Below are 24,634 nucleotides of genomic sequence, written 5' to 3'. Positions count from 1 at the left end.
GTGTCACCTGAGCTTCTGATGTCAGACCTCCTTCCAGCACCTACACTCTAGCCTCTCCCCTGCCATAGCAGCAGCTGATCGGTGACATGGCTGGGAAAGCAGACGTGTCTGTAGATGATGTGCTGCAGGAAGCTGCTGCGGCGTGGCTGGCCTGGGATAAGGTGAGATGGTTGTTACTATGCCCGGTCTTGTCATATGTTCTGTGGTATGTGCTCTGTCTGCCTTTATCCATCCCCTTGTCAATGAATGACAGCTGTATGGAGTAGACTCTGATGGTTCCTGGGGGTTATGGGGTTAATCGTTCCATCCCGGAGCAGGAATCTCCCTTTGGGGCATATTATAGATTGCACAGACTTGGGTTGGGATTGGAACAGTTTCCAGGATTGGTGGAAATATTTAATAGGTGATTATCACATCTGGGTATTATTAACTCTTTGTGTCTCTGGGCAGCGCTGTATGTGGAGAAGGGTTAATTATCGCATGCATTGGGGGCCTTGAAATCAGGATGGTGTGCAGTTATGAAATGCACTTCTCTTTTTTTTTTTTTCTCTCTTTTCCCTATTAAATTGGATGTGATTTTTTTTTTTTGGAAGAACTTTCTGTGACGTTGTGTTATAGCACCGGGGCTCCGCCGTCACTTTACAATCCGTAGAAACGCACTGCGTTGCTGCAACTGAGTGTATTCCTCCGGACGGTGACACCAGTGAAATCCTCCTTACACCATGTGATGTGATGCGGTGCCAGTTACATGGGATCACACTCCAAAAATCATCTGTGGATTTATTTTTTTTTTCATTTTTTTTAAATTGTACATTGCATGCCGTTTAACCCCTTCACTCTGCAGACATTTGTGGTTTTTTTTTTGCATCAACCACCTTCTAAGAGACATAACAAGGCAGAACTTGTTTCACTTTGCTGTAGACATAATGATATATGAAGGCTTGTAATTTGCAGGATGGGCTGACACCTGCCTGCAACAGCTTGAGTCTAAATATGACTCTGATCGCAGACATTTAAAGGGCACTTTCCATCAGGATTCTCATTGTTAGACCGCCACCATCGCACTTAGTCAGGCTCAGTAGGCATAAAATGGGTAACCCACAAACAGGGCTGGGCAGTTGGTAGAAATGTACCGACCCTACATATATTATATTTTGATGCAGAGTTTGTTGTACATTTACTTTCATAGGACTTTAAGGAAAGTTTTTAACACATCCTATAAATATATGTTCTATTTTTCCACAACCATTACCAAGCCGTACCGTTGTAATACAGTGAAGATATCATCTAAAAAAACCTGAGTTATATATGAAAGAGTCAGAATCTGGGAAAGTTGAGGAGTCGGAGGCTTGATTTACCAACTTGCATCAATAATTTGGCGCTGTGTATGTAAATTTAATGTTTCAAGTCATGGGGGGGTGACTCATTAGCCACGAAGCACCGCCTCGTTAGCTAGGGCATGCTCCCTCCAGTTACTGACGTCAGCTCGGTGTCCATGGGCAAATTTGATTAGCGGATAATCTGCAGTTCAAGCTGCCCATAGGGAGCCATGGGAGTCCACAGCTAACCTAAAGCATGCAGATTTGTTTTGCAGACTTTCTGGTCCGGAAAACAAATCGTAGCATGCTCCATTTTTGCTGCGGTTCCCGCACGGACGGCTTCCATTGAAGTCAATGTAAGCCGTCCAATCCATGGCCCATCTGCAATTAAATTGCGGACGGTCTGTGGATTCAGTGAGAAATGAATCTCTACTGCGCTTCCCCACACATCCGCCGTGAAGACCCGGACAAGTAAGCACTGTCCTCAGTGTCACTGTGCTGCATGCGGAATCCGACCTGCCCGTGGACATAAGGCCTTAGTTGTGGTGACATCCTGCGCTTGTGCCGTGTAGCCCTCTGTCCTCATTGGAAATGCACATACCCATTGGGTGTTGGTATCTACACCTTCACTGGCACATTGTGCATGCACCAGGTACTGAGGGAGACAGATTTTCATGCCTGCGCGGAGCACCAGGGGACAGAAGTACACCTTGCCAGAATTGCTGTTTTTCGCTTACATTGTGACTCAAAAAATGGGGGAAAAAGTCGAAAGTACCCCAAAATGGCACCAATAGAAACTGCAGCTCACTCTGCAAACTGCAATACCTGACCCTGCTCGGTCAGCAGAAAAAGTGAAAGAAACAAAAAAGTATGGCCCTTTTTTATTGTGCAAAAGGAATAAAACAAACAATGTATATAAAGTTGGTATTGCTGTAATCAGTCCCATCTGCAGAATAAAGGTCACTTCTGACCGTGAACACCCTAAGATGAATCCTAAAAAAAGAAACCCTGCTCCCCCCCCAAAATGTGGAATTCTAGTATTTTCTATTCCCACCCTGAAAAAAATGTTCCAATACATTTATACATACCCAAAATGATGCAATTAAATGCAACTCTCCCTGCAAAGAACAAGCCCCCATTGGCTCCGTTGGCAGAAACATAAAGTTATGGCTCTTGGGAGGCGGTGATACATTTCTGCTGTCTTTCCTGCATTTTAATTAAATGTGCTTCGTTCATTACTTTGCAGAATCCAAAAACCTCGGCTCTGGTGAAGAAGGCCGTGTCTGATGGGGAGAAAGAAGAGCTGGAGAAATGTTTTGGCTCCAGAATGGAGTTTGGTACGGCGGGGCTGCGAGCAGCGATGGGTCCCGGTGTATCTCGGATGAACGACCTTACCATTATCCAGACCACCCAGGTACTGATGGCTCCAATCTGTTATCGTTCAGGTAGTCGCTGGATCACACAAGGTGACCGCTAATCATTCAGTGTGAACACGGTCAATGACTGACACGCAATAGTATATTGTTTGTTCATTGTACGTAAAGGCCTGACGATCGTCCGTGTAAATAGGCAGTCGTTAATACAGACCCTCTTCACGGCGCCCGACAGTCGTCCTTTAGACTAGACAGTCTTATCACAGTATGGCCAGGCTCACACGGATTATGGTCTATTGCCGCTCATGGCAGCAAAATTGTACTGCACATGACAGTGAGGCCCACGCACGCTGCCATGCTCAGGCCACCTGCTTTGTTTGTTTTGTTTTTTTTATTTAGATTTCCCGCTTTGTGCATGGGTGGCGTGCGTACGTGCCATTGCAATGTAATTGCATATGGACTGCATTGATTATGTGCCTATATAGAACAATGGGCTCTCTCACACGTAATGCGCTGCAAAATAAAACATGCTTTTTTTTTCTTTTTTGCACTTGCGTATTACATAATTCCTACACGCTAATGTGAGTGGAACCTCATAAGCCAATGTAGCTGATTGCCTGCCAATTACTGTGTATCACTCGGGCGTACAGCGCACTTGTATTCGCAGTAATCCCGCTCTTGTGAGCTCGACCGAACTCTGCTGGATGATTAATCTAGCTCATTTTTATATTGTCTAGTCTAACATTCTACTGCCTGTTAGTTGGTTAAGTTTACACCAAATTTTGCACCAACTTTTTGGTGCTTGATGATGCATTTCAGGCATGCTCTTTTTAAAGTTTAAAAAAAAAAAATTCCAAAGTGACAAAAAACACTTCAAGTGCTGTGCAAAGTACGTAAGACCGTTTTTTGATGCCATTGCTACATTTAGCTGGTGAATTTTCAATAATGTGCCCCATTGCTCTCTGGCGCATGTGCCGGAGTATGAGAAGTCCACATGTGAGCCCCCTGAGGATGCACCCTTACTAAAGTGTGATGCAAGGACCGGGCACAGAGTTCCTCCGCTGGTCCTGAGATGCACGGATTCACATTTAATACTCGTTACTGTCATGTGAATTTCCTAATTGCGGGTATTTCACTCATTTCCTACCAGATAATTGTATTTACCGGTAATGTGGGAGAATAATTTCCTGCTGTTCTGTAATTGAAGAAAGCTGATGTAGTAATAGTATAAAGGAAACATGTGACTGCAATTACTTAACATGGAAGCCTTCATTTACCAGTAAGGATCTTCATTACATCACAACTGAGCTTCTATTCACACTTCTTTATTTCTTTGTGTTCAGCGTATGCGGCAGGAAAACACAAATCCGTAGGCGCCCATGTGCCAAAAACGTGTCCGTCTGGCAGAGGCCAGGCCAGCACTGGTGTTTTTTTTTTTTTTCCCACAATGTAGGAAATCCTAATCTGCTGCACTTTCCAATATGGAGGGACACCGTTAGAAAAAACACTTGTGCTGTTTGGCTGATGCGTGCCTCTAGATTGGCATATATTGGAGGCTTCTGTCAAATCACTGGCGACCTTATGTATGCCACTGATGGATGCATAAAATGATACCCGGTCTGCGTACGGCCAGCCATTCTATGCTGTTCAGGCCTTAAAGGGGTTGTCCCGCGGCAGCAAGTGGGTCTATACACTTCTGTATGGCCATATTAATGCACTTTGTAATGTACATTGTGCATTAATTATGAGCCATACAGAAGTTATAAAAAGTTTTATACTTACCTGCTCCGTTGCTGGCGTCCTCGTTCCCATGGAGCCGACTAATTTTCGCCCTCCGATGGCCAAATTAGCCGCGCTTGCGCAGTCCGGGTCTTCTGCAGTCTTCTATGGGGCTGCTCGTGTAGAATGCCGGTTCCGTGTAGCTCCGCCCCGTCACGTGCCGATTCCAGCCAATCAGGAGGCTGGAATCGGCAATGGACCGCACAGAAGCCCTGCGGTCCACGGAGACAGAGGATCCCGGCGGCCATCTTCAGCAGGTAAGTATGAAGACGCCGGACCGCCGGGATTCAGGTAAGCGCTGTGCGGGTTGTTTTTTTAACCCCTGCATCGGGGTTGTCTCGCGCCGAACGGGGGGGGGGTTAAAAAAAAAAAAATCCCGTTTCGGCGCGGGACAACCCCTTTAAGGCCACTTTGAAACTCCCGCTAAAAAAGCTGTAAAACGCCTCCATTGCTTTCAAAGGGACTTCTCAGATTAGTGTTTTCGAGCACTTTCTGCTCTATCTTAGTGCGTTTCAGTGTTTTTTTTTTTGTTTTTTTTTAAATTTATTTAACGTATGTCCTCACCCATTGTAATGATGGGGTGCATTAAAAATGTTGTTGAATGCATTTGAAATTGCAGTTCGAAAACAGTGTGAAATACCACATTTGAAAAGTACCCCAAAATAGTCTTCAGGTCTAGACAAAGATGGCCGCATAGAGGTAGTCTTCTCTGACTAACTGATATACTCTGTGTTAGTATGCATCATTAGTCTAAGGCCCTCTTGCGCACGCCTGAGTGCTGTGTGTTTGCGGAATGAACTATGCTTTTTTTGCGTACACTGCGTATTTTACTGTACTTTTTGTGCCTAAAAAGCATGTCCATTTGTGCGCAGCAAACAAAGACGCAGCGATGAAATGGCTCCTGAGTGTAATGAGTTCCAGATGCGTCCTTTTTCCTGCACAATTACGCAGTGTTGCATATCTGCATTGACTTTAATGGGGACTTTTGGTGCGTTTGAAAAATAATAGAGCATGCTGGGGTTTTTTGTGAGACCAAAATGCGCTGGAAAAAATATCCGAATGTGAACAAACCCATTGAAATCAATGGGTTCTATCCGCTACGTATTGTGCATTCAAGTTTTGCGTGCATAAATATGCTTGTGTGAGGGGGGCCTAAGACTGCACGTGCTGCTTTGATTGGTCAGTGCTGCCCACATGAGTCGTGCTGGCCAATCACAGCAGCATCTTCAACTACCAATGCATACTAAAGCAGTGTGCACCAGGTAGTCGGAGAAGTGGTGCGGCCATCTTTGTTTGTCCAGACCTGGAGGGTCGCTTTAAATTAATGGTTATTAGATCAGAAGTCTAGTCGGCCTAAAGTGCATTGTGTCACTTAGTACATCCTAAAATGTCATGAGGTCTGCCTGTCCTCATATGAGAAGCAGACGGTTCAGTCACTAGAAGACGATATTGTAACACGTTGGCCGCTCCAACACTTCTGACAATAGGACGGTTCGTGACCGGTTTAATCAGTGCTTTCTTCTGTCCTTCTGCCCTAGGGGTTCTGCCGATACCTTGAGAAGACCATCTGTGACTTGAAGGAGAGGGGTGTAGCAATCGGCTACGATGCTCGAGCTCATCCAGCGAGTGGAGGCAGCAGTAAGAGGTAGAGATCTTACTCCATAATGACTGTCATATTACCAGAATCACATCAGCAAGTCATCAATTGTAGCAAAATATCCCCCATCATCTGCTGCCTCCCACCAGTCTATAGGCTGACCGGCATGAGACGGGGCAAGAGACCATATCACCGGACACTGCTGTTAGTGCTACTCCTGTGACGTCTGTGTCACCCCCTTTAATGAAATGCAAGTTAGTGTTTGTTTTTGGGTTTTTTTGTATAGTCCTTTTCAACTATTGCCTGGTACTAAAATAATGCCGCCATCCAGTATGCACATAGTATATGGCTAGCAACCCAAAAATCCAACACTGTACCATAACATATACCGTAATGCTTCCATATAGTGTGATAAATTCCATACAGTGCCTAATACTATAGCCCCATACAGTACTCACACAGCAATGCTATACAGTGTACAACTACTAGAACAGTGTTTCCCAATCAGGACTTCCTGGAATTTGGTCCCCGGTTCTGTAGCAGACAATAGTACGAAGTATTGTTTCTCTTACAGTACAGAAGGCCAAATTTCATCCAGCCAAGAGATACAGTCCCGTAGATGGTGAATGAAATAGTACACATGCATGCCCCTTGCTCCACTATATAATGAGGTATAGATCCCCTTTATGCCCCAGGACCTATATATACGCAGGGTTTGTATGAAGTATGATCATGAGCCAAGCCCATGCCATACACAGTTAGTGTTGGCTTTCATTGATGCTGATCGTGATTGTTAACCTTTTAAATGCTGCAGCCAATTCTGACAGTGGCATTAAAAATCCCCCAATAGATGCTCGGGGGTCCCACAAGGCATTGAGATCACGTGGTGCCATCCAGGTGTCATGGCAGCCGGAGGCCTTCTGAGGGCTCCTAGGGCTGCCATCTATTTCTACCTATTAAAACATGTCTGCAGTGTGTCTTGGTACAATACGGCAGAAACCCCATATACTGCAATGCTGAAATATTGCAGTATATATGACATAAGCAACCAAACGATTGCAAGTTAAAGTACACAATGCCAGAATTTAGCTTTTTATGGAAACTCCTTTTCCAAGGAAAAATTCAATCAAATTAATCAAAAGGTCATATGCATTCCAAAATGTACTAAAGCCAGTACTGCATGCGGGGACACATTGGATAGGCTCCGACAGCAGAGAGACTGGCAATATACAGTAAGAGAACCCTGACGGATGTCTTCAAACATCGGAGCTGTACAGCCTTAAATCATAATGTCTTCAGACATCAGACAGTAAATTGGAAACGGTTAAACAACCCCTCAGGCAGCTATGTTGACAGGAAAATAAGAGTTATAATTTTTCAAAAGTTATGATTTAAAAAAAATAAAATTGGGGGGGGGGGGGGGCAGGTGCATCATTAAGGGGTTAAAAGGTCCATTTTTTTTCAGGTAGTTGCCCTCAAGTGTATTCATTTATTAGCAATACACAGGTAGTATGTTCAGTAGAAACCACTACCGATCCTTTACACATGCAGTGGCCTCCATATTTGTAAGCAATAAGAACTCACTGGATGCCGTATGCGGCTGCTTCAGATCATCGATGATGGAATTCAATATTTTATCTGTCCAGGTTTGCAAGGCTTGCCGCCACAGCCTTTGTCACTCAAGGCATCCCAGTCTACCTCTTCTCCAGCATCACGCCAACACCATTTGTGGTAAGTTCCAGGTTACATTTAAAGAGGGCGGGCAGCATGTTGGCTCAGTGGTTAGCACTGTTGCCTTGCAGCACTGGGGTCCTGGGTACAATTCCACCGAAGGACAGTAGGTCAGGGTAGAAGCTAATTATACAGTTGTGTATGGAGATCAGGCTACTGTAGGTTGTAAACTTTCCTGCACAGGTGCGTGTTTCGGTTGCTTTTGAAAGTTTGGATGATGGGAAAGAGTTTGATAGAGTTGGGGTAGCGAGTTCTGACTATGGGGGAGATGTACTAAGACCAACTTTCCCGCCATCAGCACACTGTCTGCTTAATACATGAACAGGGGCAGGCCTCTTCATCTATTAGGCATATCAGCACCTTTGTGCACTGGCACAGAAATGTACACCACGTCCAACCTGGCCACCATAATTTATCTGGGGTGGCAACGCTCACTTTTCTCAAGTGGCAAGGGCTGAAAAGTTGCATAATTCTTTTGAAAGTGGCCCTTGCACCAAGTTTTGCAACTTTTCTACAACAGTTTTTCTGGCGAAATGCCTACATAAATCTCCCCCTATGTGTCACCAGAGTTCCATATCTTGCCTTCGTTAAAGTAAATCTCTGATGTTAGAGCATGAAAGATAAGAGGAGGTGTGCTGTTAAACAAAGGAGTCTGTCTGTACAATCAGGTTTCCTTGTTTTCCAGCCGTATACCGTGACTCGCTTCAATCTGTGTGCAGGAATTATGGTTACTGCCTCCCACAATCCAAAGCAAGACAATGGATACAAGGTATGTTCAGCTGTTATAAATCTCCTCTATACCTCTAGTTCATTAGATCCGAAGGGGCTACAAAATCATACATTACTGTGGGGGTTTAACAAAGCCGCAGGGCATCATAAATCCTAGATGTGGGGTAGATAATGTCTATCTCAAATAACCCATACAAATAACATAAGTCCCTCCTATAATATGTCAAACAGAAGAAAAGCAAACTGGAGCACAGGACTTGTAAAAATATATATTTATTACATCTAGAGAAGTCATAAAGACACAGAAATATAAACACATAAAATCAAAAAATCCCTATATAATGATGAGTCCCTTAAAGGGGTTGTCTCGCGAAATCAAGTGGGGTTATACACTTCTGTATGGCCATATTAATGCACTTTGTAATATACATCGTGCATTAAATATGAGCCATACAGATGTTATTCACTTACCTGCTCCGTTGCTAGCGTCCTCGTCTCCATGGTTCCGTCTAAATTCGCTGGCGGCTTGCTTTTTTAGACGCGCTTGCGCAGTCCGGTCTTCTGCTCTGAGCACGAGCCGCTTCAGTGTGCTCGCCGCTACAGCTCTTCTGCGCATGCGCAGACGAGCTGTATCTTCTCGGGAGCGCGCTGGAGCGGCCATTCTGCTACCATCCTCTCTTAGAGGAAGGTGCAGAGCCGCCAAGCCGTGCCGAGAAGCCGCCCAGCAGAGCCGCCCAGGTAAGTGATGGGTGACGGACTGACGGGGGTGACGCGTGACTGACTGCCGCTGTGGCCCCGGGGGCGTAGCGCGGGGGAGTCGGGGGCGTAGCGCCGGTTACCTGCTGCCTGGCGGTGGGTGACTGGTCGGCCGCGTTCAATCCCGGGGTCTGGTCGGCGGCTGCGGGGCGTCTGGTTGTCAGGGAGACACAGCTGGTAGCGTCTCGGGAGCGCGCACGTCGGGCTACAGCAAGCGACGGGAAAAGAGCCGGCGGCCATCTTGGGGAAACTTTTTATAAGTTGCTGAAACGCTGGAACTGTAAGTACAAACCAGCTAGAAAAGTCATTTACAGGGGGGCTTAGAAATGTATGTTTAATTAGGGGGACTGGTCAAAAAAAAATTTCACTGCTTCCTCGAGACAACCCCTTTAAGGGTATAACACAAATCCATGTGTATCATTAGGCATATATAGGGTTGTAGCCATAGATGCATTTCTAGTATAGCTCTAATCCAAGAGGAAAGAGCAAAGTGCATGTCACAGATAATGTAAAAAGTATAAAGCTACTCAGAGTTCCACCACAATGTGGGGGATAGACTTGTCTCTGATGGGGAAACCCCTTTTAAAGCAAGAGGGGGAAAAAAAAAAATCTAAGATGTTAAGCTGTGAGATGTTCTTCCTCCACAATGTCCTGTGACATTAGTATTATGATGTGCTTTGTATTTCTCGTGTAGGTTTACTGGGAGAATGGCGCTCAGATCATTTCTCCACATGATAAGGGCATTGCTCGGGCGATTGTGGAGAATCTGGAACCGTGGCCACAAGCCTGGGATGACGCTATTATTGACGGCAGCCCCCTCCTTAAAGATCCCTACAGCTCCATTAACAAAGATTACTTTTTGGATGTACAGAAGCATTGCTATCACAGGTAAGCGGAGGATTTCTAGTCGGCTGCACTCTGCTTGGTAGGTTCGTTGTATGATGTAATATTGTATCCTAATATTTCTTTTGAACTGTTTGGTTGTCCTACGTTAAACCCTCCTTACATTTTCAGTGGAGGCCAGTAAGACAGTATCGTCTTGAGCAGTGCCCAATATATCAGGAGACGTACTCTTCACAGGAAGATAAAACAAACCTAAGTATTTTAACCCCTTTGTGATGTGTGCTGTAGATGTACAGCGTATGTCGGGTGTCATTGTACAGGGCAGATTCAGCATACGCCATACATAACAGGTGTTAACTGTCATTTCCATTTGATGCCTGGCCACAACAGCTGTGCATGCGCAGAGAGGGTTTGCATGCGCAACATACAGACACTACTGCTGTAAACCAGTGTTTCCCAACTCCAGTCCTCAGGGACCCCCACGAGTCATGTCTTCAGGATATCCTATAGTAAGAACACGTGGCAATGTCTGAGGCACCAACAATAATATCACCAGTGCAACACTGAGGAAATCCAGAAAACATGACCTGTTGAGGTCCCTGAGGACTGGAGTTTGGGAAACACTGCTCTAAAGTGACCTGAAGTTGATGCACACAGACACTTGCATGTGCCCACTTTTCAATGAAGTGACTGAGTCGGCAGAGGGATATAACACTTGTACCACACATGCTATAACATGGCTCGGCTCATCCCATGCAAGTAAAATTAAGGATATGCTCAGCAACCACATGGGAAACTGAGCTGGACAAAGTGGGGTGTCAATAGTAGGGCCAGATCTAAAGTGTAATCATTAGACTTTACTATAGATGATCTATAGGGTCAATAAGCGTTGACCATCCAGTGCATGGACTGTTATTGTTCTGTGTCTTACATGTTTTCAGCAATGCTCTTTGTGTGTAATAATGTTATTATTACTGCTGTGTTATGACGTTTATCTGCTTATTGCTTTTTACAAAATTGAAGCCATGAATTGCTCTTTGTTTCAGAGACCTAAACAAGAGCACCAAGCTGAAGTTTGTGCACACATCAGTACACGGCGTGGGCCATGAGTTTGTGCAGTCTGCATTCAAGGCTTTCAGCTTCAGCCCCCCATTTGCTGTCCCAGAACAAAAAGACCCAGATCCAGAATTTCCTACAGTTAAATACCCCAATCCCGAAGAGGGTAAAGGAGTCTTGGTATGAAAACTAAACATCGTCTTTTTTTTTTTTTTCCCTTGACCTGTTCTATCTAATTTCCCCATCCAAAACGTTGAAAAATTAAATTAAAATGACTTGTCTAGTATATATCACAACCGTCCCTTCTCCAGTGCTAACTTATAAGAGCTAGGCAGTTTATGACAAGGGTTGGACATAGGGGTAATGGAAAAGCCAAAGCCGGACAGTTCTGGCAACAGCTTATCTCTAGGGGGAACAAAAGCATTGGTCAGTGCATCTGATCGATCCTTCCTCCGATATCCTCTGTAAGGAGATAATCCGGAGATCCCCATATGCCAGGGAGTCATCCAGTCCTGCCGAAATGGTCAGCAACTGGCTATTTTTTATCTAATGTGCCCTATTAACCAAGGCCCATCTTTTCAGCAGAAGATTGAGGCGCCATAAAGAGATGCATCTTCTTTTCTCTGCCAAGGAGCCCGCAGAAAGCAGTTCAGCTCTGAGAAGCTCTACACTCTATTTAATTAGCAATTTTCTTATACTTTAAAATAAATGCCCTCTGCTGCCTCCACCAGGTCTGTGCATTTATTTTTTTCATTCTTTCCTCAGTTTAGTGTTCCTTTAACCCATATCAGTTTTATCACCTGCCAGGTCTTTATCCTGGCAGGTGATAAAACTGATATGGGTTAAAGGAACACTAAACTGAGGAAAGGATGGAAAAAATAAATGCATAGATTTAACCCTTTTCAATCCACTGTCTGACCTGTGAAAACATTATGGTTTCAGGCTGTACAGCTCCGATGTTGGAAGACATTCATCAGGGTTCTCTTACTGTATATTGCCAGCCTCTCTGCTGTCGGAGCCTATTCGACGTGTCACCTCATGCAGTACCGGCTTCAGCCAGCATATAGCGCTGTTGTATAACGGCAGGAAAAGTGTAAGCCCCCTAGGAAAACCAGGATACAAATTGGACTGGAAAGGGTTAAAGGGATTGTCAAGGATAATTTTTCTATGTATTTTTGGGCATAGCTGAGCTGCAGAGCCTGACACAGACCTAACTAGGAGTCCAAAGCTGTGCTGTACGGAGCAGTGTAAGTAATGAAAGGGGGTGCTATGTTACAATACACACTGCAGACCTTAAACAGGTGATTAATGTGGGTGGCAAGAGACAAAATAGGGGAGTCGAAGCATTTAAAAAACTTGAAAACCCCTTTAGGGTGCGTTTACACATATTTGCGCAATTTCCACAGCAAATCCACAGGGTAGAGTTACAGTCATAGTAGAAAATATGCAGCATTTTTTTTTCCCTCTATCTCAACAAGATTTGCTTTACTCGCATTCACTTTGATAGCAAACTATTCCTCAGCATTTCCGTTACTTGTGACCGCGCCTTTTAAAGAAGAAAGATTTTGATTTGCTTGGTGTCAGTTGCAGTCAGAGCAATAGGCAGTGCAACCCGACAGCGTTCCTTCAGTGTACATCTACAGTATCTGCGGGATGGCAATTTACAGTAATAGTAAAATGTATTTTTAGGGTACTTTTACACTTAAGTATACGAAGCGCCCGACAGCCATCCAAATTGTTATCGTCCTGTGCTTTCACACAGAGCAATAATCGCTCACTGCATTGAGGCGGACCACGGTGGAGATCTCCTCCAGCCATCAACCTCCATTAGGAGTAAACCAGCAGTTGTCATAGATGAATGACTGCCTGTTTACACAGTCTGATGTCCGCTTGGTTTTTCGGTGTGCTAAAAACCCAGCGACTCCAACAAGTGAGCAGTTCTCTCTCACTTGTCCTGTCAAGTACACAGGATGACAGTTGCTTATAATCGCTCTTTGGAGCAATCGCTCAGGCGACTATCCGCCTATGTAAGAATACCCGTACTTGTTAAACATACCTATAATAAATCTATTGGCCTTGCACAACTTCACCGCAAGAGCCAGAGACTGTTACTGCTCCAATCTTACTCCAATTTTCTCATATTGCTCAATTAAAATGGAATAAGGTTGTCCTAACAGATATTTTTGCTCATTTCCCTGATGGGATTGGATTCTGTGTTTAGCGTAAAATATGTGCATTGACGCCACAGTGTGAATGAAAACTCAGTGAGGAAGGTGGCACTACTGATTGGTTATCTCCTCTTCATTTCTGTATTTTGCAGAAATTATCCTTTGAGTTGGCTGATAAAGAAGGGGCTACAGTTATCCTTGCAAATGATCCTGATGCTGACCGGCTTGCTGTAGCTGAGAAACAGAAGAGGTAAAACGTGAACTGGTGTTGTAGTTGATTGGCCATTAAGCCTCTTCACAACTAAAAGAGTACATGTACGCCACCATGATGTGTATAGAGGGCCTCGGAAGCTGCGATCACTCCATAGCAGCAGGTGTCAGCTGTGTTAAACAGCTGATGCCCAACGGCAACAGTTCTGATCTGAATTGCTCCAAATAACCATTTAGATGCCATGATCAATGTTGACCACAGCATTTAAGCTATTAGACTCAAGGGGGTCCCCTCTCCATCAGAGTTTCTCGTCCTTATATCTCACTCACCCTTGGGTAGGTAGCCTTTAGGTGGTAGTTCTGTTATGATGAATAGGATCCAGAGAAGATCACTATCCCTGAGAGTGTTGGCTCATCTTAGAGTTGTGCTTGTGTAGTGTTAAGAAATCGTAATAACCAACACCTCCTACACTTTGCCAGTCCATACTGGATGCTTAATCCAAGTTCCTAGGATGCCCGTTTTGTGTTATCCTACTTAGATGTTTCTACCCAGAAAATGCGCTCGCAGCAGGTCACTCGCCCTCCCCTCCTGGCGCATAAGCCACTGGGGGTCTACGAACTGGAGTCTTGCCTCTAGTGTTGGAGCAGGAGCAGGTTGTTTCCACTCGGAGCATGCCCAGGTCCGGTGCAGCTGGCAGACTATCAAAGAAACCCTTTCACACTGGTTATTCTCGGCCTGGGCCGAGGTGACAAGGAATGCATATCTGTTCAATATGATGCTTAACCAGAGACCTAACTTATTTAACAGAACAAGAAAGTCTCTAAGTGTGCAGCTCTGCATATCCAAGTTTCCGGCCTGGTACTCAGGACTCCACTTCTGACCAGTACGGAAACTTAGTAGTTTTATCAAACCCAGGCCAAGATCGGGACAAATGGCTGAAATTGCTAAATTTGTGTACAGCTGCCTATACTTCTATTGTTATCTGTCAATTTAATGGACTTTTCAAAACTGTATGGTCAAGAATCCGTGGCTCTGCTGTGTGCCTTTCCAGTTTAGTCCTTTCTCGTAGTTTACAGTGAGTTATATTTCGTCTGTGATTCCTCTATCCCCGGTAGTTATGGTGACACCGTATCGCTCTGTCTTTGAGCAGACACTTTGCAGACATAAATCTTCAGGGCTCCTTCTTATTAATCAGCTTAAAAGATCCGCAGTGACTCAGAAATCCACTCCGGAGGATGAATCACTGATGCAGTATGCAGCCCCTGTGGGAGAATGACACGTGTTAATGGGATCCGGCTAGAATACATCAGTGATTGCGACAATTTACGACAAGCTGAGCTGCTGGATAAGAGGCGAACGCAATCAGATGTTGTGGAGCTGTAATTCCCAGATCACCCTGTCTTGTTCTCCTCCCACACAAGTAGTAGTTTAAATTACCTACAGCTATTACTAACATGTCCACTATTAGGAACTACTGAATTCCTGCTGATGCTTGCGAGGGGGCAGCAATTATTGGCTGCCCTATGCATGCTGAAAAGGCCCGGGTATATCTGTTATAGTGCTGAACCTTAGACATGGGGAATTGGCCCCCATCTTGAGTTCTCTTGCACTATAGACTGCTATGTTGATGCTGGGTCTTTAGTGCCGGAGGGTGTAGAGAGTGAATCGGGTGGCTACGAAAAAGTAGGCTGGCCCCACACTCTTATGAAAGTTGTCTAAAAGAAAACCTGTTTTTGTTCCTCATAACAACCAATCGCAGTGCAGCTTTCACTTTACCAATGCAGTGTACAAATTAAAACTGTGTTGTGATTGGTTTCTAGGGGCAGCAAAGACGCACATGATATGATGATTGCCCCAGTTTATCCTGATGACGCCACGCTGCTGGTGAAACCTGTCAGGCGGCTATAGTGGTTTTGAGGTTAGGTCTTCTGGCGGTCTACTGGATTTGCAGCATTGGGCTTCATACTATTAATACAGACCTTCTCATTCTGCCAATGAGAAAGTGACTTGAGATGTATTCATGATAGGACATAGAATAATCTAACACCCTTTGTTGTGGGATGTATACAGACCTTTTGTATGACCTTTCAGTTTTAATCCAGCCCTGTAGCATTTTAAAGTTCGATAGATAAAATATTGGTTTTATGTTTGGTTAGGGATTGGGCTTACTCTTTTGCTCTTTATTTATCGGGAAATGTCACTCAGCATGCCATGGGGATCCGAAAAGTGTATGTGTGTGTGTGTTGTGAATATAAGTAACTGGCCCCCATGTACCATCACATATTGAAACGGTCAACTCCAAATAGCTGATTTGCAAAGTAACCTCCTCTTCCAGCAAGATATGGCTTCCCCACATTGGAATATGAATGTTTGGAGTTCCCTCAATTACACCACCACCACCCTACCCTGCTGGGTACTCATTTTACCGACCTCGAAAGGTTGGAAGGCTGAGTCAACCTTGAGCCAGCTATCTGAATCTTTGATTGAACCCACAACCTTCAGGTCGTGAGCGAGAGCTTAGGACTAAATTTCTGCTGCCTTAACACTCTGCGCCACACAAGGTTCTATACACCAACATTTGCATATAAATAGTTTCATCTTGCTAAGCCCTTGTCTTTTATATTGGAGATTGATGAATGCTCATTGCTTTTCTTGTCAGTGGTGATTGGAAAGTCTTCTCTGGCAATGAGCTTGGAGCACTTTTAGGCTGGTGGATCTTTACCTGCTGGAAAGAAAAGAACCCGGACTCAAGTGGAGTGAAGAACGTCTACATGCTGGCGAGCACGGTCTCCTCTAAGATACTCCGTGCCATCGCTGTCAAGGAAGGTTTTCACTTTGAGGTACTCTCTACTTGTCTTGGTTGATGGAAGTGTACTGCCTAGTATCATACTACATGGATCTAGTCATCACCCTGATCTCTTCCTACTTGCAGGAAACCCTTACCGGATTTAAATGGATGGGAAACAGAGCCAAAGAACTCATTGACCAAGGGAAAACTGTTTTGTTTGCATTTGAAGAGGCAATAGGTGAGAGATTGGTCGCCGTTACATTGATAAATGGCAGAGTTATATGCGGTAAAGTTTGTAGATGGACCTCACAGCAGATGTGTTATGCAGTATCATTCTTGGCTGTGGAGTTAGTACAAATGTACTGACCCCAACCCTTAAGTAAAATATTATATATTAATAATATATTACAATTGATTAAGCCTGCTGTTACCATTTAACTACGGTAAATTTGTTACTATTTAGTGTGCATGAGCCGTTTATGAAGGAGTCAGAAGTTTTGCTTACAGACTTTACCACAGCCCTGATGTGATTGTTCTTTCCAGTTTACTCCACTGCAGGAGTTGCATCAGGGTTTTTTACATAGCGGCCAATTTAAAGGGGTATTGCAGAGGCTGGGCAAAACTTTCAAAATTTCCCTAACATTTCCACTTATTGCCATTTTTCAAAACGTCCATTTAGATCTTCAAACTGAACTCCAGTACCTTGTTTTGCCGACCTGAACTACCCCTACTTTCTAGCCAGCTGCAGGTTTCCATATTGTTACTTATCTCCCACAATGCCCCATTGCCAGTTACTGACGAGTGTACATTCATGACTGTTACAAACTGTGACGTCATTCTTGAGTTTGAAGGCACTGATCAGGCCTGACCAGTAAAATAGTGAAGCATACAGGTCGTAACCACTGGATACCAATGGGGAACAAGCAGGGGGAGACCACAGGGAAAGCAGTATCCAATATTCTATTGTCTAACTGGCTTATGAAGAATATAACTTTCACTTTGAATGGCCGGAATACCCCTTTAATAATCCAGCACTTAATGTGGATGTGCACACTTTTATGTAGATTTAAAAAAAAAAAAAAAAAAAAAAAAGGCAGAAATTTGCAGCTATGGGGATAACTTTTAAGTCTGTGTTAAACAGTTCATTGGATGGTGGACTACCAGCATGAGCGGTATCCTCAACCTTGGGCACATGAGTCGCAGGTGAAGGCATACTTCCACATACGCCACTTTTTTTTTTTTTTTTTTTTTCCGGAACCGGTATCTTAAAAAAAGAAAACCCAAGCCACCAAAGGTGGGATCAGGATCCAGCCGCTGCAGTTTAGTAGTCAATGCCATTTTGTTTGGTCCTTGTAACCGAGCGGTGCTTGCTATGCTTAATCAGTGGTGGTGCTTCCAGACTTAGTCTTTGCAGAGGGCATGTAGCACCCCTTCGCTCTCTCTCCTCTCTTGGCACCATGGGCACGCTGCATCGGTCACCTTGGACAGGGGAGTCTGATGGCTGGGTCAATACTTAAATAATGTTACAGCACAACAACTTCACAGTGCAGCCACTAGGTGGCGTACACTCCCCACTAATAGTACTTGGCAAGGATTTTACAATACACTTTATAGAGGAACTATCCCTCTACCTATATCTTTGCAGGGGGGGGTATGACTATCAGGAAACTGCTGCAACAGCTATAAAGAGTTATAAAGAAAAAGATCAGCACACGTTTTAAAACTATGAAAAGGTAGATACTGACTTTTAGCTTAAATCCAGGACACCAGCAGCCCCCCCATCATATTTTGAAGGAGTTCCTTGTGTTTGAAATTGTAGTACATCCTTGTAAGTGCCGCGTACACAAGAGAATGGTTGTCCGTCATGGCTGTTAATGGGGATCTCTGCTATTAGCTAGACGTGCATTATTAGGTGGAAATGCAACCAATCGCAGACAGAAACTGGAATTTATATACTTGCATTGTTTCAGTAGTCCCGATATGCATTATTAGGATTGGTATCTACTCTCTGCATTACTAGCATGGGAAATGCGTACAACCTCAGTTCCTTCACAGTGAAACCCTCCCACTGGCATTGGGCACATACTGTAGCCTCTCTGCTGAAGACATTTGTCTATTGTAGCGGTAACTAACGGGTTAAATAAATTAAAGGAAGCCTGTTGCCTCTCTAGGCCACCATAAACGTTATGGGGGTGAAAGGGAGCCGAGTTATTTATATATAATTTTTTTTTATACTCGCCCGCTGCCTGGTTCTTGATCAGTCATCCGGTGAAGATCATGTGGCACACGGGAATCAGATTGCCATGCCCTAGCTCTACCATAGAGTTGCATGGGAGAGCATGCACACGAATATCTGTGTGCTGTAGTGATAGCGCAGGAACCAGGCAGGGGGTGAGTATAAGAAAACGCCTCACCCGGCTCCCTGTCGCCTCCGCTAAGAGAGAATTGCAAACAGCAGGTCCCTGGTACATTAGGGCAGACACAATGCTCATAGTGTGTAGTAATGTGACAGGGTGAGTGTATTGATTCGGCTGTCATGGAAAGGCCGGGAGCGAGCCCATGTCTATTAATCCATAAATGTGCTGTGTTCCAGGCTACATGTGCTGCCCTTTCGTCTTGGATAAAGATGGAGTAAGCGCTGCCGTCATCGCTGCAGAAATGGCCAGTTACCTGGCAACGAAAAACCTCACCCTGTCCCAGCAGCTTGATGCCATTTTTAACAAGTAAGCTGGCAATTATGTATATTTTTCCGCTTGTACCGTGTTTCCCCAATAAGCCCTACCCTGATTTTTAGGTGGAGGCTTGAAATAGAAGTCCTCCTCCAAAAATAAGCCCTAGGTAGACTTTATGCAATTTAAGCCACTCCCGTTTTTCAGACAAGTTCTGGAAAACTACTTGAAAGTGTCTAAAAACGCATGATAAATGTGGTGCAAATATGTTTGAATACAACGCCGTTGACTTGCATTGGTGAATTCAGATGAACTTCTTTTTTTTTTTTTTTCTTTTCACAGACCAATTCTTCACATGAAGGGGGGGGGGGGAACCACAGCCTGCCTATTTTCGTCCATATTTAGGGACTGAATTCAGCCATTAAAATCGATTTAGATTGCATAGGAAGGCAGTATATATGCGTTTTTAGTCTGGTGGTTGTTCCTCGCATTAAAGGGTCACCCTGGTAAAGAAAAAAATAATAATAAAACCCTTCATTATTTAACTAGTCACCAAGTATATACAGTAGGGTTATGACTTTTTTTTCAATATATTAATTTTCCTGATTATTTCACAAACTTTTGCCTATGTTAATTTCCGCTGTTATTTTCTTTTGGTCATGTAAAAACCTCCTGCACCCAATATCCTTTCATTTTTGCCATTATATGGCAAAATACAACAAATAGAAGTTTATAAGTTGTAAAACATAATAAAGAAAAGAAGCCTATCCCCTAGGAAAGGGTTAATGCAAGGTTGAATACAATAATTTCTGACAGCAAGGTTACTAGGTCATGTGCAAAGTTTAAATAATGAGTCACAGAGGATGGAGAAGTGCTGGATAGTGATGCTCTAAATGCGGTTTATTATTTAAAATTGGTTTAAATATTGTTACCATAGCATTGTCAATTCTCATGTCTAATGGTATGTAGTTTATTTTCACATTTCATGCTTCAGCATTTTATTAGGTGCAGAGTTCTTGTTTTTTTTTCTAATTTTAGCAAAATTTAAAATTTGTTTTTGAGAGTTATATGCTAAAAGTCCTCATTTGCCACGACAGGCTTTCAAATTTGAAACAAAGTCCTAACCCTGATATACATTGGTTAGTTATTCTTCTCTATCTGAAAATTCTTGTCCTCCTTTTCAGTTGGATCATGTGATCTCATAGTGACCATATGGGAATTACTTGTCACTACCTCAGTCAACAAGAATTCCTGTATTATAGGACTGCCCTATACAAGTTCTTCACAGGGGAAAACAAACTCCTATCACAGTTACAACTGATGATTAGAGGTGTATGTTAGTTATAAAGAAGATGATCGTTTAGCCTCCAAGACTGTACACTCATAATCTTTAGCGTATTTAGGAGAATACATAGGGTAATGATGATAACACTGTCCTCCCACCAGGCAGAGATGATACTGGCTCTAGCTGGTCATGTGATGCTGTGCTGATGCATCATGGAATTGATAGCATAGTAATAGAAGAAGAGAAAGCTGGGAGAAATCTGATACATATTAGACAGTATCTTCATTTTTAGACAGGAGGTTGCACTGCATGGAAGTGACTGCAGTATACACCATATGGACAAAAGTATTTGGACACTGCATGTTTTTCAGCAAATATGCAAATACTGAGTTTGCCGAAGGGCATGGGTAAAATAAGAAGTCGCTCATTTTGTAATAACTATTCATTCATCCGATCGAATAGCCCTTGTTGGACGAACTGGAGCGGCGGGTAAGACACCGTCACCCACGCCCATCTTCAACACAATCTCTTCTCACAGCCTTTCCTGCCCAGACTTACAGAGAACTTGTGGAAAGTATGCCTTGCCGTGTTGTCACTGTAATACAAGCAAAAGGAGGGCCGATGCCTTACTAAATAGGATAATAAAGCACTTTTTCTGAAAAACATGCAGTGTCCAAATACTTTTGTCCATATAGTCTGTCTCCTATGTACACTATCAGCTGAGGAGTATAGCGATGGGAAAAATGTTTTTGCTGAAATGGCCCTTTAAACTCTCAGACAATACTGCCTTGTATTGGTATTGTTGTAATACTTTATACTTTTTTACAGATATGGTTACCACATAAGCAGGAATTCCTATTTTCTGTGCTACGATCAAACTACTATCAGAAACTTGTTTGACAATCTACGGAACTACGACGAAGACTCCAAATACCCTAAACTTTGTGGTAAATTTGAGGTTACTGGAGTACGGGACTTGACCACGGGGTTTGATAACAACCAGCCTGATGATAAAGCTGTAAGTTTTGCTATGTTACATAGTTCTTCTTTTATTTTCCTCCTATCTAGCATTAATCCTCAGAGTCATGAGTCTTTATTCAGGCGTCTCCAGGGCATTTTGAGCAGCACATTCATCAAAATACTAACTACCACCTTTCTGTGAGTGACTGCAAGTTACATGTGGTGATATCACAGTCATGTGATCAGTCCCCGGGGCTCTGAGCTCTGCCCCTGATCACATGACCGTAACATCGTCACAGGTCCTAAAGCATGCAGAGCCTCACAGCAGCCATGTGCTTACAGAGAACGCATATATCTATATTACACTCGAGCTCGGCCCAAACAACCAATGAGGTTGCTGGAATTGCTCCATAATACTGAGCTTGAGAGTTGGAGGCTAATATGCTTACAGAACCTGTGATGCTGTCACTGTCATGTGGTCAGGGATGGAGTTCAGAGCCCCTGTGACTGATCACATGACAGGGACATCATCACAGGTCCTGTAAGCACACGGCTGCTGTCCGGCTTTGCTGGTTTAGGACCTTTGACCAACTCCAATCCTTTTCACTACATTATATTAGTAAGTGGCGCATTGCGCGACCAGAAACGCTAGTATTAGTCTGAATATACGGATCTGGAGTCCCTTTGTCATATAAAAGCACTTGCTCAGTAAGATCCAGCTTGTGCTTCCAGTGTTTCTCTGCTCACTACTACACTAGCTTTATGTGCGGTGCTCTCCTGCTGTGTAAGAAGCAGTGTCAAATGTGAACATCGGCCAAGAAGAGCTAAAGCTTAAAGGGACACATCACCTAAAGTCTGTATGCACTAGTTATGAAGTTGCAAGCAAGCTGATCCTTGTTATCAGCCAGGCTGGGAAGAGTTCTTCACTGTTATTGAAAGGTACACTAAAGGGAATCTATGCCTTAAAAATCCCAATAATGTCTTTCCTAATCTCCTCTTCTCAGTTCATACTATTTACCTTTTTTATGTTAGAAGTGATAAATGTATAAGGGAATCTTTTTGTGTGTCTCGGGAAATCGGACCTTCCATCTCCTCCTTTTTTGCTGTTCTAAACAGGCTACACAAGTGCGAACTCATTAGCGGTCAGTCACTTATTTGCTCGTTCAAACAAGAATCAACTCTTCTTAAAGGGGCATTTCTTAGAGCTGCAATTTGGCAACAGCAGAGAAGCCTCAGTTTGAAGGTCACTTGTCTAATATGTTACAGCCAGTTTAGGCTTCCTTATTTCACCCCATGAAATCCTCGGTATCTTTCCTGCAGATCCTCCCAACCACTAACTGTAAAGGTGCATTTAGATGGAACAATTATCATTTTAAAATTCATTAAGACGAAAGTGAGCGATAATCGTTTAGTTTAAATGCGAGCCAACGACTAACGAGAATTATTCGCTTTTCGTTTTATAGTTTAGTTTCAGCCGGCATAGAAATCATAGTTGGCTCGTTCACTTCTCGTTTGGCTTTAAACGCTCCCCACTCAGTGTTTCACATAGGAGTATGAAACACTGAGCGAGAGGTGATCTAGAACGCAACGATTCCCAATGATGATCTGCGGTCCAAACAGGCTGCACTAGTGCGAACGAACTTGTGATGACATCAACAGCTTGTTTACTCGGACAAAGGAGAATCGTGCATGTCTCGTTGTGTGCAAAGGCCCATTTAGACGTGACGGATGTCGGGCAAACTATGCACAGGAGCTTGTATCACTATCTCACAGCGGGGCGGCAGGAGGAGCTTTTACTCCTAGCGCTCCCCCGCCCCTCCTTTGACTTAACATAGCGGCTGTTCACTACTGAACAGCTGCCATTTACACTCAGCGATCAGCCCATTGTTTATGCAGCATGCGATACACAGCACGGGAGCGAGTGTATGCAGGGACGAGTGTCGGGCATAGTTTGCCTGACATTCGTCCCATCTAAATGGGCCTTAAAAGGGCCATGAAACAAAAGTGGCTGCAGCAGAAGCCTCCCACCTCTGCCCTGTCTGAATGTTAAACTGGTCCAAATTTGTCACTATCTAAAACAACCTGTCAGAACTTTACTTTCCTCTACAGAAGACATTAGGCTTGTCCCTACACACATTAGAGTGTTAGGGGATTAGCTGAAAATGATCTTTTTATGCTGCATTTAGACATAACCATTATCATTCAAAAAATCATTGAAACAAGAGAAAGTGAATGATAATCATTCGGTTTAAACGCGAGCCAGCAACCGAATAAAGAATGAGTCGTGCACTTTTCGTTCGTCGTTTCAGCAGGACTAAAAATCATCAGCGGCTCGTTCACTTATTGTTGCATTTAAACACTCTGCTCAATGTTTCACATAGGTATGTGAAACACTAAACAAGAAGAGAACAATTCTAAACAGGCGTCACGAGTGCAAACAAGTTAGCAGTGACGTCCCTCGATTGTTCGCTCATTCGAGTATCGGCTTGTCTAAAAGGGGCATTAGAGCTGCAATTTGGCAGCAGCAGAGAAGCCACAAATTGAAGGCCACTTGTCTAACGGTTTATGGCCAGTTTAGGCTACACAGGATGGTTTCCTTATTTTACACCATTTAATCCTGTTACTTTCCTGCAGATCCTCCCAACTAGTAAGAGCAGCCAAATGATCACTTTTACATTTGCCAATGGTGGAGTGGCAACCATGAGGACCAGTGGCACCGAACCAAAAATTAAATATTACGCAGAGCTGTGTGCTGCCCCAGGAAACAGGTATATTATGGATGTTTGGTATCTTCTTTTGCAATTTTTGCTGCTGCCTATGCTGATAGATTTTCCTTTTTAGGGTACTTTTAGATATTTTATCTTGGTGATTGCTTTGCTCTTAATTGGGTGGCGGTGACCCTTAAACCCTGCATTGTTTGTGTGTTCGCAGCGACTACAATCAGCTGAAGAAGGAACTGAACGATCTGGCTGACGCCATTGAAGAACATTTCTTTCAACCAGAAAAAAATAAGTTGCAAAGAAAAGCAGATTAAAGACGCAGTCAGTCGTGGTGTCCTCAAGTATCACAACTGTGTGACGGAGGAAATGGCCTATGGGACCAAGCGGAGCTCAGCTTTCGCCGCTTAAACTGCTGTAGACAATTATAGCTGCACTGTTATTGGTTGCAATAAAGCACTTTCTTGGCCAATGGAATAAATCTGGCCAGTTCTTTATGGGCTTACAGGTTATATGACTGACCGCTATTATGATAGTATATTATAGTGACACAATTCCATTTTGTTTTTCTTGTAACATTCTGGAGTACACAAATATTTAATTTTATATGCACAATATATTCTATGAACATTAAACCTTGCGGTTCTTGGCAA

The 24,634-nt window shown here is 43.7% G+C and overlaps 1 protein-coding gene across 1 annotated transcript; it reads left to right on the top strand.

Moving 5' to 3' along the window:
* Positions 1-24,634, top strand: PGM2 (phosphoglucomutase 2). Its single transcript, XM_066573200.1, has 14 exons — positions 1-161; positions 2,566-2,733; positions 6,010-6,116; positions 7,715-7,799; positions 8,485-8,568; positions 9,979-10,172; positions 11,174-11,363; positions 13,504-13,601; positions 16,222-16,402; positions 16,495-16,588; positions 18,944-19,073; positions 21,133-21,322; positions 23,899-24,032; positions 24,196-24,634. Exons 1-14 carry the CDS (start codon positions 87-89, stop codon positions 24,296-24,298), a joined length of 1,833 nt encoding a protein of 610 aa, XP_066429297.1. The 5' UTR covers positions 1-86; the 3' UTR covers positions 24,299-24,634.

The sequence above is a fragment of the Eleutherodactylus coqui genome, chromosome 7 (genome assembly GCF_035609145.1).
Source record: "Eleutherodactylus coqui strain aEleCoq1 chromosome 7, aEleCoq1.hap1, whole genome shotgun sequence".
Taxonomy (NCBI): Eukaryota; Metazoa; Chordata; class Amphibia; order Anura; family Eleutherodactylidae; genus Eleutherodactylus; species Eleutherodactylus coqui.
Note: the sequence above shows the minus strand (reverse complement) of the source record. Positions and strands in the feature narration are given on the sequence as shown.

Excerpts from the sequence above, each read along its gene's own strand:
- PGM2 (XM_066573200.1), top strand. The coding sequence starts at position 87 with ATGGCTGGGAAAGCAGACGTGTCTGTAGATGATGTGCTGCAGGAAGCT. Across the intron at positions 16,403-16,494 it reads AGGAAGGTTTTCACTTTGAG|GAAACCCTTACCGGATTTAA; the intron begins GTACTCTCTACT and ends TCCTACTTGCAG. Across the intron at positions 24,033-24,195 it reads TGTGCTGCCCCAGGAAACAG|CGACTACAATCAGCTGAAGA; the intron begins GTATATTATGGA and ends GTGTGTTCGCAG.